This window comes from Dryobates pubescens, chromosome 3 (genome assembly GCF_014839835.1).
Source record: "Dryobates pubescens isolate bDryPub1 chromosome 3, bDryPub1.pri, whole genome shotgun sequence".
NCBI classification, from domain to species: Eukaryota; Metazoa; Chordata; class Aves; order Piciformes; family Picidae; genus Dryobates; species Dryobates pubescens.
The window spans coordinates 46,271,933-46,284,934 of record NC_071614.1 but is presented as its reverse complement, the minus strand read 5'-3'; the positions used below and the strand labels follow the sequence as shown (position 1 = coordinate 46,284,934).

At 38.5% G+C, this 13,002-nt stretch overlaps 1 protein-coding gene across 1 annotated transcript in view; it reads right to left on the bottom strand.

Annotated features, from left to right (window-relative positions):
- The window catches only part of SLX4IP (SLX4 interacting protein), an 80,846-nt gene that overhangs the window by 10,783 nt on the left and 57,061 nt on the right, over positions 1–13,002 (bottom strand). Inside the window, exons 5-6 of the mRNA XM_054178733.1 lie at positions 9,212–9,289; positions 6,642–6,730 (exon numbers count right to left, since the gene is read on the bottom strand). Coding sequence (XP_054034708.1) covers positions 6,642–6,730; positions 9,212–9,289 — 167 coding nt within the window. The remainder of the gene's footprint in view (positions 1–6,641; positions 6,731–9,211; positions 9,290–13,002) is intronic.

Genomic DNA, 13,002 nt, shown 5'->3' with positions numbered 1-13,002 from the left:
CAATGAGAGGTACATAATCTTTTATTGAAGATTAATTCAGCTTAGCTATTGGGTTTAAGCCAATTTAAATGCTACTCTCCATTTCATTCCATACATACTCTAATATTCTGTCTGCTTTAAAGATAATAAGGCTCAAGAACAAAGATTTTCCAATCAGTTCCTTGTATCGACACCTTAGCCTGTTTCCAGAGATCATACGGTTAGTTCACACAGCAGCGTACATGCACACTGTAATTGCTCTTTTCAGTAGAAATACTGTGCATTTATCAACAGATGATTTTCATTTACAAACCAAATGCCTTTCTACCCAGCTCTGTGAGGTTGCTCTGAAATTCTCCAAAGTCTCCTCTAGTCCTGACTAATTGAAATAATGGTGTCAGATTTAATTTCATCATTTGTCCACTTCTTTGGATCATTAATACAACAAACAGCAGACTGCTGTTAGACTTTTGTCATGCAGAAAATAGTCAGTTTGCAAGCTATAAGAAGAAACTACAACAAGTTCAGGCAGATCTCACTGAAGCAATTCACAGCGTTACCATTCTCAGGTATCGTCCCTCCCCTTCTGCAGGAGGTTCCTACCCTCACTGCAGTGTCTGCAGAAAGGAGCACACACACGCCCCAACTGCTTCCACCTGCAGTTCAATTCACTAGTTGAAAAACCAGAGAATTTTGGTTTGCATGAATCCACATGACTGTGATATGCAGCAAGATGAGACACAGGCATACAGCCCTTTCGGCAAGCTCCGCTCCAGGAGTGGTAATCTCCAAGGAGCAGAGGCAGACAGATGGGATAAAAGGCAGTACTATAAAACTGCCACCGCTTTCTTCTTTACAAGCAAGTTGAAGACCTTAGTATCATTACTTTCTGATGTAGCTTCTCAGAGAAAGAAGTCTTACGATTAAAGCTAATTTAAAGCCATCCTGACAATGAGAGAGGAATCTCACCCTTACCCAGTAAATGGTCTTGCCAAATCTCTTTATCAACACCAGCATTTATACAGCCATGCTGTGAGACTCTGATGTGATCCAGCTGAAAGCTAAACAAGAAAACTTTCAAACTCCTTAACCCCTTCAAAACACCCTTCTTTTCAGAGGGATCAGTGAATCAACCCCGCTGCCCACATAAGCCAATACTGAGAGACACTGAGGACAAACATCATGGCTAAGAGAAAGGAGAAAAAGGCAGAAGGGACTGCATGTTTCAGTATTGTCAGGCTTGCATCAGCTTGAGCAGAATATGAAGAATGAGTAAAGAAATGTGATAGAAACTTAAGTGTCAAAAGTGAAAACTCAAAGAGAAAACCTATTCTTTACCTGCTCCACTATGTGGTATTTAGATAGGGTACATTAGTCTGCAGTTTCTCCCTCTCTATCTTTCTGGCAAAAACTAGAAAACCCTATTCATACAGTTACTAAACCACAGCTTAATGTTCTTTTCCTCTAGCTATGTTTCCTAAAATGACTGAAAAGAATCAAGCATATTATATGCAAACACATTTAAAACACATCTGCAGGACAAGTATTGCAACAAATCACAGAATCAGTAAGGTTGGAAAAGACCTCAGAGATCATCAAATCCAACCTATCACTCAACACCTTATGACTAACAAAACCATGGCTTCAAGTGCCACGTACAATCCCTTTTTGAACATCTCCAGGAATGCTGACTCCACCACCTCCCTGGGCAGCCCATTCCAATGACCAATCACTCTTTCTGTGAAGAACTTCTTCCTAACATCCAGCCTAAACCTCCCCTGGTGCAGCTTGAGACTGTGTCCTCTTGTTCTGTCACAGGGTGCCTGGGAGAACCTCCTTTCAGGTAGTTGTAGACAGCAATAAGGTCTCCCCTGAGTCTCCTCTTCTCCAGGCTAAGCAACCCCAGCTCCCTCAGCCTCTCCTCATAGGGCTTGTGCCCCAGACCTCTCACCAGCCTTGCTGCCCGTCTCTGGACACATTCCAGCAAGTCAACATCTTTCCTAGACTAAGAAGCCCAGAACTGGACACAGGACTCAAGGTGTGGCCTAACCAGTGCTGAGTACAGGGGCAGGATGACCTCCCTGCTCCTGCTGGCCACACTATTCCTGATGCAGGCCAGGATGCCATTGGCCTTCTTGGCCACCTGGGCACACTGATGGCTCATGTTTAGCCTACCATCAACCAGTATCCCCAGGTCCCTTTCTGTCTGGCTGCTCTCCAACCAGTCTGTAGCACTGCATGGGGTTGTTGTGGCCAATGTGCAGAACCCAGCACTTGGATGTGTTAAATCTCATGCCGTTGGACTCTGCCCATCTGTCCAGCCTGTCAAGGTCCCTCTGCAGAGCTCTCCTACCCTCTAACAGACCAACACCTGCCCCCAGCTTGGTGTCATCTGCAAATTTACTGATGATGGACTCAATCCCCTCATCCAGATCACCAATTAAGTTATTGAATAGGATGGGGCCCAGCACTGGTCCCTGGGGAACACTACTAGTGACTGGCTGCCAGCTGGATGTGGCACCATTCACCACCGTTCTCTGGGCTCGGCCCTCCAGCCAGTTCCTAACCCAGCTGAGAGTGCTGCTGTAAGATTAATGTGCATTTTGGAAGTTAATTCCAAACTGGGGTAATTATCAACAGCTACCTAAAGGGATGGTCTTGTTCTCTTCATCCAAATCCTGGCAGCAAGCTTTTGCAACATTTTTTGTGTCACAATTGGCAGCTGTGTGGGTACAGGATGAGCTGGTTCACTGAACCGACATGACGGAAAACTAATCCTTCAATAAAAAACAGAGAAACTTCACAAATAAATCGTTTTCTGCTGGATCAAGTCAATGAACTAATTCATTCCTGACTGAAGAATCACTTGGTCCATTATAACCAGGAAGGAAAGAAATATGAAGCTGGAACTAGGCATGTGGAGTGACCTTTTCAGAAGTAGCCCACCACTAAAGCAGTTCAACTGTGATACATATATTTTATATATATATATATACACCCCCACACACACAGAGGTCCATGCCATGATTAGCACTTACACAGTGTGAAATGTGCAACTGTGTTTTGCAGCATGTCCTTCTTCAAACATTCCATCTTCACATATCACGCAATCTATCACTTAACAATAAAACAGTATTCAGGATAACTGAATTCCACGTGAAGTTTTCTACTACTCTTTACAAATTACTGCTAATCAGAAAAGTTCTAATTCTACCTTTCAAAAGGCTCACTCTTATGTTAAATCTCCTGTTTATTAAAGGTAGGTACACATTTCTGTGAAAACAACAGAAACCTTTTCTCAGCAAAGTCAGTATCAAAGCAAATCATGTCATTTATGCTCTTATGAGTTTGTAATTTATTTGGTTTTTACAACTTCTGAGTTGACACAATTTATACATTCAGACCCATGTGAAGAAAATGAAATGGTTTGCTTTTATTTTTCTGCTGAGGATTTGAAGTGCTGAGTGCATCTTCACTATTTTTCTTCTCCTTCATGTACCCATGTGGAATTTTGTTTTGTTGGTTTTATTTTTTAAGAGTTATATTCTGATTAGAAAAGAATCTTTCTTTTTGCATAATACTTGCTGTAACATATCAAGGCTACATGGAAACCCTGAAAGCCTTTTAATCAAGATAGGATCACCCGCTTTACACTTTTCTGGTTTCACATGAATGGTAAATTCAAATTTCCACTTCAATATCATTATTAGCTTAACCTCCATCCTTTCCCTACAACTGCTTCCTCTCATTGATTCTAATTTAAAGCCAATGTGGTTATCAATGAATACTCTATTGTTAGCACATTGAAAATGCACACAACACTCCAATAAGCCTTCCACCCATTTCCACTGTTTCTTCAGATAACCCATATTCAATTTTCCATTTTAGCTCTCTACATAATAATAACCAAGAAAATGTCATCATTGACAAAGATGATTAATCTCTCCAAAGCTCTCATGTATTTCCCTGGGTTTCAACTTTTGCCAAGTTCCCAAAACTTTCTTCTTTTGCAAGATAAAAACTATTCAGGATTTCAAATATAGTTTGACAGAACAGGACACAATGGCTTTATGTTTAAACTCAGCAATAATCAGTCAGGCTATTCTTCAATATCTTGCCTTGTTTCTTTAACAGAGATTTCTCTTCTTCCAAAATTGTTATTGCTGCCTGAAGCCTTATTTTTAGATCTGACCATAGAAAGACTAGTTTCTAAATAGATTCTAGAAATTAGAAATTAACATACCAATAGATTTCAGCTCTATTTCTTAGAAGCACTCTCAAATCTCTTATTAGTTTATCCTTACAGCTAATTTGTCAAAGACTGCCTAATCCAACTTCTTGGTCTTACAACATGCATTGCAGAAGGCTTCAAATTGCTTATCTCAGCAACTGATGCTAAGATTTATGCCTGCAACTATCTCAAAAGCAATCTAACTATGATCTTTCCTACAACGCAGGATGTAAGAATTTCATTTCATATCAGTCTATATCCCTTGAAACTCTTAGTTTAAGTGCACCTTAATTCAGAGATAGAAAGGCAGTGAAAAGACAAAGAACAAAGGGATGAAGTTAGGTAAAGAAAGAGTTGCAGTCAGTGAAAAAAAATATGTATTAGGCTGACATAAAACTGGTTCCAAATAATGGGAAAGCAGGGCATTGAGCCTGAATTGTCAAGACAGAGCTGAGGAAAGCTCAGGAAGCTTGACTAAAACCATAAATCATTATAAAAACAGTTTAAACAAAATTAAAAATTGTTAAGTCTTGACTAAGTCAATTGCAGCAGTACTCAGCAACACTGAAAAGTGACAACATCTCTGTTAATGTATAGTCGACTACTTTTATGAAGTACAGACGGTCCCTCAAAGCCATGAGTGTGAGCTGATTAAACATTTAAAAAGAACTTGCATCCAATTATTATTCAAACTCAAACAACATACAGAGGAAAACAAAACATATGCCTCATATTTAGCCCATGACAGAATACACTGGAGTGTATCAACAGAAAGGTCTTCTGGGTGGTCTCTTCAAGTCTAGTTTAAGAGTTCAAGTGTACTCGCTGCTAAATTGCATAGAGATAAATACACACACAAAGTGCAGATCCTTAGGCTTTACTTCTGCACTACCAAAAACCATGAAATTTTCTCTCAGTGGCAATCAAACACTCCTCCAATTTGGAAAAGTATCAATCTGGACTACATGACAAATTCACTACTGATATGTAGAAATTCTCGATCAACAAACCAGCATGGAGTGAAGCCTTTAAGCAAGTACTGCAAAAATTAAAATACCAAAACGGTCTGCTTCCATCTTGTTAGTTCTTTACATCAGCTTACAGATAACTGACCATTCAACCAGTTCTATGCACACATATTGCATCTGTAAGTACAGCAAACTCCTCTCTTCACTATTGGTCAGGCTATGATCCCTCTATGTTTTTTTTTCTTCTTCTAACACAAGTGTTTAAACTCCCTTTTAAAACAATTTATCATAGATTAAGGCCAAATTTAAAATAGTCAAGCTGAAGTCCATAACAATCTATTTTTTTTGTTTCCTTTACTAGAAAGGATCACATGAAAGAAACTGAAGAAAACACCCTGTCTTTTATGCAAAGAATAAAAACACCAAATGAGGAAACTGGGTATCTCCTAAAAGATACTTTAAGCAAGAAAAAAAACACAAAAAATCTTGATAAAATGCAGAGATAGGGTTTTCTACTTAAAGACCCTGAGTAATTTTCAAGAAAACATTGGAAAAGTAGTGATTTTGAAAATAGCAAAGTGCTTCTAAAGCAATTAGCTTGGTTTTGTGCATGAGAGGAAAACGTTTGCTTGATCCTTTGCTGTTTAAGGATATTTACCAATCTAGGAATGAAGATAATAAAAGCTGCTTTTAGCATAATAAAAACACTCTTCTTGATATTAAAAAAAATACTCAGTTGAAGGAGTAGAATAATTTTCTTTTTCAAAGGTCAAACATACATTAATACATCTAAGATAAACTACTGAAACACACATAGACCTCAGCATGTAATTCTGACACTTGCTGTGAGCACAGAAAAGACTGCCAGCCCTAAAGCAGGCCACCTGGGTCAATGTGAGCACTCCTGAGACAACCAGCAGTTAACTGCAGCATAAAATTCATAAGCCTTTGACCCTGATAAAGCCTTCAGGATGAAATATTTAAGTAGAATTGTTTATGGAATTTAACTATATACCAGTGCTTTTTTCTCCATAAATGTTTTAGGATTTTTTTTTTTTTTCCCAGCAGATCTAGCACTGATCCATTTGAGTTGTTTTAGAGAACAAGTGATCAGAAAACACACAAGAAACCCCCAAAAATGGCCCCATTATAATTTTGGAAAGTAAAATGTTACAAAAACAAAATAAAAAGAGAAGAAAGATCCCTAATCAAGGTTCTAAACCAACACCTAGCTTTCTAAATATAGGGTCTTTTCCTGAGCCTTATATAATTCAGAGAATTCCCATTTTTGACTGCTTCAGGCTCACCTCAGGGTATCCTTTTAAATACTTTGGCCCAACTATTGTAACTTTTTGGTTCCAAGACGACAGTCACAAATACATGATTAAATTCATCTACATGTAAACACTCATCTTACCACTACGAAATCAAACTTAAAATGTATAGAACAGTTTTGTACATACCAATACACCATTTTCACACGTCCAGGCACTTGGACTAGATTCCAGTTTACTGACACAAACTAGAAATCTGTCTGGAAACACTCGCAGCTCTAGTAAAAAAGAAATTAATTGCTATGAAGATTAAAAAAATTATAACCATATTCAAACCCACATACAACAGTATGATAAACAGATAAGCAGTATTTTAGTAACCAAATTATTTAGTTTTTAAATTGTGCACTAACTCACTTTGTGCACTTCACATACTCCAGTTTCTTTGCTCTCTTCAACATTCCCATCTCTCTTTTTTTTCCCCATCTCCTTTTGCTTTGCCTTTTTAAATCATTCCAAGACATTGGTAAGTCAGAGTAAATTCAGTTCCCAGGAGGATAGGCATGGCTGCAAATTTGTTCACCTGCACCCCCTGGACAGAACCAATAAACCACTTTGATTATTTCTTTTGTGCTATTCTGGTGCTGCATCTTTCCATCACAACAGCCATAAATTTTGTTGTCAGCACAGCTCAACACATTCAATCAGGATTTGACATCAAAACTCCATATAAGGCGAACTGTTTCAAACACCAGCTGCAGTGATTTTTGAAGTCATTAAACAGATTGGTTAACTACTACCAAATTATATGTTTTACTCAAGATCACATGGTTTGTTATGAACACAACAAGGATTAAAAATTGAAGGGTTCTCAGGTTAGAATAAACCAGACAAAGCTTTATTAGACTACCTAATAATGCGAGGTAAAGGGCATAGCTGAGAGAAAATATGAGGTTAACCTGGTAGATTTTTTTACTAGAGTATCATCTCACAACAAATTGAGTACAGGCACAATGTGCACAATTTGCCAGTGACAATCAGGTCATCCATTCAGTGATCACCTCTCTGTAAGGTGCTGCTTCCTCACCAAGAGCCTCCCTCCATCAGTACCTGAGAAACCGTGAGTGTTTCCCAGCAGCAACTTTTCTACAGCCATTACAATGAAAGGTGGGGATGTAGAAACAGGTCACCTTGTATTTGCCACTGGTTGAAAAAGCATACACAGAGACATCCAGTGCATCTGTATTGGCACAATAGCTTGTAAAGCTACTGTAACTTGATAATGAATATGAGCCTTTTGTAAGCTGTTTAGAAACATCAATTGTTAGCAGAACTGTCTTAGGAGGCATTCATGCTGTGTGCCTTACATGCGGACTGTTCTTTCTCTGCATGTGTTCCTCAAGACCTCAAGGCTTTTCAGCCACCCACAAAGGTCTGGTACAATGGATTTCAAACTACAGATGTCTTTCAAATAGTTTACAAAAGAAAAGCTGGACAGCTGTTGCAAGAACTGAATTTTCCTGTGGGGTTCCAGTAATTCCCTCTTAGGTAAGTTTACCTCAGATTGTTAGTGAGTGTCACCAATTAAGGTATGCAACTTACCTGTTCTACTAGGTTCAATGTCTGATTTTTGTTTGTGAATTCCTAGATGTATCTTACAGGCAGAAAACATTGGTGCCAATTTTTTTGGGGGGGGGATATGTGCTTATTCTGCTATTTTTAGGGAGTCAAATCCAGCAAAATTAAGTTCCTTTCTCGTTAGGAACTTCATGTGGAAGCAAAGTTTTGATGGAAGCATCAGAGCCTCTCTTCTTGGCAGCACTAGCAGGGCAGGTTCATTCCAGTTGTTACATTGTGTAACAATCTCACTTGTTGGCCAACAAAATTAAAGTACCTTGAAGTATTAATTTTTTAAAAAGTTCAAATACACAGAAACCATTGTTGAGACACCAATGCAGACACTCTGCTCTTCTAACTATTCTTCCAGAAGCCTGGTAGAGTTTCATGAAATACTTAAAATCAACACTCCAGTCTCTTCAACCAATATGGACCAGTTGGCATTTGAAGAGCGATTTCAGCATTTAATTCCCACAAAAACAACAGCATTCCCACAAAAATAACAGTATTTTTAAGGACATCTAATTGTTCTGTTAGTGATTGTTATAGCTCCTTTTTCTTGCTGTTAGTGGGGCAGGATTGATACCACTTCCTTACAGAGCATTTTGGCTCGAGAAAACACGGAAAAAACCCAAAATCTGTTCCAATGACATCATCTATGTAAAGATTTTATAGCACTGAGGTGAATGAAAGACTTTTCTTGCATACACTTGTACGGTAAAGTTGATGTCACAAGACACTCAAACAATAATGAAGGGATTCATACTTCAACCACTGGTTGATTCACCCCGCAGAGACTTAGTAAAACACCGAGTCTCATCATACTTAGAGAATTTGGTTGCCTGAGCTGATTACCCTGGGGGAAAGCATACACAAATTTAAAATGAAGCGTTAAAAAAAAAATAATCCATCCTATGGTAAGATCCACTTTCTTTTTCTTTTCTTCCCCGCCCACCACCCCCAGAAACATCTTCTTGGGGAAAAAAAACCAAACCAATAAACCCAAACTAACTCAAAACCAGGCTCTAAAATAAATAGTGATTAAGTAGACCGAAATATGTCAAAGCATTTGTTTATGTTCCTTTCCACCCCCACCCCCCCATAAATGCAAGACTACGTAACACTAAGAAACCGATTCTTACCACGATAATGTTTCCCTAGAGCACAACGGAGATTAACCCATCTCTTCATAAAGTAGGCAGTAATGTGAAAACTCTTGGCTGCAACATAAAACAAAAGCATAATAATAGTATGTGTAAGGGTACTTTGGTCACTCTGGTCTCAAAGTGTTGCACATCCCCCAAGAAAGGATAGGGAGAAAGCAGTGGTGATAGCATAACACAAAAGAAAACATAACTGTAAAGCGGTATTTTTAAAACAAACTGCTCATACTTAAGTCTCAAGAAATTAGTATCTGAAATGGGAAAATCCTGAAGAAATTGCTACCCACGGAGTGCTGGTATCCAACCACAGAGAGAAATATAAATCAATTAATTTGTCAGAGATGAAATTTGCTTAACGGACTAGTGTCATGGTCACTGGTCCAATAAGCTAGAGCCCTATTTCACACATATTATACAATAACACTACAGATGACCATTTACTTAACTGCCTTCTAGATAAAGGTGGTGTATGCAAAGCTGATAGAAAAAATGCTGGCTATAAAAAAACCCCAAACAAATGACTGCGGAATGTCTTCATTATCTACAGTTCCACTGACTTAAGTGAGAAATGCATACACTTGCACTCCTCCATATCTACAAGCAGACAGGTAGCTTGGCTGACCCAGCAGATACCTGTAACATACACAGAGGCTTCTTGTTTGTATTCCTGAGAATGACAGAAGTCTTTGTGCACAAGGAACATAGGAAAAGAACAGAAAGGGTTGTATTACAGCAAAGAGCCTGTTATACTGTGGCTAAGGAAATAAGCTTTTACTTTTCTTCTACTTAAATTCCCTTAATGACCCTGAGTGAATCAGTTAGGACTTGATTCATCAAGGTATTTAGCAACCTAACTCCCAATGAAATTGAAAGAAGTTAGCATCTGTGACTCCTCCACAGTCTCTCTGCACATCTCACTAAAATGAATGTGCAAAAGAGGGATTTTCCCCCAACTCTGAGTTTTGCAAGATTTAAATTACTGCTGCTCCCCAGACAGCAAACTAACCTTGGTGCAATTAGCACAGAAAAGTTAGAAAATTAAGCACTCCTGCTGTTCTTCTAATTCAAGCATTTAAAAAGGAAAGTTTGGTTATTCCAGTTTCGGTCTCCATTGAACAAGTGCCAAGGCATGCCTTATTTCTAAGTATAATCCCCAAAATGCAAGTCTATAAATCTCTTACTCGTACAAGACCTCCTGTAGCTCACTATCTAATACTGTTCAGCATCACCTCTCATTAAGAGCCATACTTATTGATCACAGTCAATCCCTTTGAAATTTATCAGCCATCTTTTTTTTTTCTTTCCCCTCAGGAAGATACCTAAAATTTTACTTCCCTTTAGAGATCAAGTCAAGATGTGACAAGTTGAACAATCCCTTAAAAATGATGAGCGCTAGAGAAAAATTTGGATGTAATCCACCAGCTTTATTAACTGTATATTTACGAGCACAATTAAAGAAAATTACTTTTAGCTACTTCCAGTTTGGCATTCACAACTTCTTAGTGTTGTTATTAGGATTAGCTAAATCAAAGAATTTGCCCTGTATATATAAATAATTTACTAGTGTGATAACAGCGTCCTCCACCGTGGCCTTTGTAACACTGAAAAAGCAACATTCCCAAAACATCACAAAGATATTTTCAAACAGAAAGTAAATTTTAAAAGAGTCTTTTCACCTCCATTTGCCTGGGATAATCCCAATGTATTTTGCTTGAAAGGAACTTAAAATGAAAGAGTGACTCTTTTGCTGTTCACAGGAAAAAGCACAATACTCCATTCCTAACCTTCTTTTACAAATCAGTGACATGTATATCTGTTTATTTTTCTTGATATCCTGGTATTCTCCAAGAGATTAAGTGTTTAGTCACATTTGGTGGACTAATGACCTGAACAAAGTTTCAGATTCCTCTTCAAGGCCCTTGATTCAGCTGCAAGAGAACCTAACTGAAATAAGTATGTAAGAAATCAAGACACCTCTACGCTATTTTTGCAGTGTCAGCTCAGGTCTGCAAGCCTTATAAAGCCTTCACAGGGAACTGCACCTGAGCCAATAAGCTCAGCCCAGAGGGACTAACACTGAAAATAATTTTCGTTTCCTTGACTATTTACTATTTGATCTTGCTGAAATAGCCTGAACAGATATTTGCTGTTACTTATTGCTAACTGTAAGAAAAATTTAAGATGCATGACACTGAAGATACCTGCATTTTGGAAGTCTTACACAGCTATATTCATCAAATCTTTTGAAACCCTTTTGTATGTGACATCTATCTAATCCATTGTCAGCTGGAGTTTGCAAAACTTTCCTAGTTTTAAAGTTGGCAGTTACTGCAGAACTATAAATCTGTGTTATCCTCTCTCTGCTTCCTTCAAGAGAAATATATTATTCAATTAACCATTCTGCTTCATGAAATAAAAAACCTAAACAATAAACCCTTCTCTGACAACTTCATGCAACTTTCTACAGTTACTCAGCATGACTCTAAGTCTGTTCTCATTTCCAGACTTGTTCACCCATCAAGAATGTTTATATACTCATGTTGGCTTTGGGCAACCTGTGGATTATGCTCCAGGGAAGACGGCTGGTGTATACTCAGCAAGAACCAAAAGCTGCTGCTTATGATATCTCAAAGGTGAGAGACCAACTGATATGAACCAAATGATCCATCACTCATTCCTTTTAAGCATACCACGTAAGTTTTAACCTCAAGCTACAAATGGTGCTTTGCAGCCAGTAAGGTAGAGTAAGTTCACAGAACTTAAGCTCAGCAGACCCATTTGGCCCAATCTTCAATTTCCTCTTCATGCAACATCGCATTTGTAATTACCAACACAGAGGCAGAAATAAAATTGTTCTTAGTGATCTGGAGGTTAGTTCTTACTTAAAAATTGTGCACCTGAATAATCAGATCCAGAGTAAAAACAAAACCAACCAAATAAACAAACAAACAAGACCTAACAAATTCCAAGAGACCCCAAACACTAAACCCCCAAAACCTCCAAACCAAAAACATGTAAATAGAGCTTGAAACCCAAAATGTGACTGAATAAAAGCAGTTCTAGAAAAGCCACAGTTCAGTTTCAGCTGCTGCCTTTTAAGGGAACAGTAATTTACCCTGCTCGTTATATTTCATAGTCCCACGACACTGAGAGGAAGTATCAGGCACCGACTCTTTACTGTAAGACTATCCAGCAACACTTGTTTTCCAAAGGAGTCACAGCCAAGCTGCCTTGCAATTCCAGAAGGCTGCCAAGAAGAGGCTGTGGTACAGCATGGAGCAGTGGGAAGCCCTCTCCCACGGCTTTTATGGACCATTCATCTGGGAGCCTGGGAAAATGCCTCTGAGCTGCTGAGTTATCTGGAGCAGCCTGGCAGGTGTTCACTTCCCAGCGCAATCCAGCACCTGCACGGCTCTGTAGCTAAATTTGGTCAAGTCTCCAAAGCCACAGCACAAGCCTAAGGAGGTCAAGTGCCCCCCAAACATTTCCATAACTGCAGACACCTATTTCTCATTACAGTTTTTTCTCCTAGCCTGGACAGTTCACATTTCTGACAGGTTGCTCTGGATTAGGACTGCCTTTACATTTGGAAAGAAACAACAAGTAAATCACTGCAACACACAGATATTACAAAAATAAGGGGATGAATCTCTTATATTACAATCTGAAAGTAAATCCATAGGTGCATTAGATGTTCTGAAATACTATATTGTACATAAAAAAAAAATAATGTAATCACATTTTGCTTATGCTGGATTAATTATTCTACA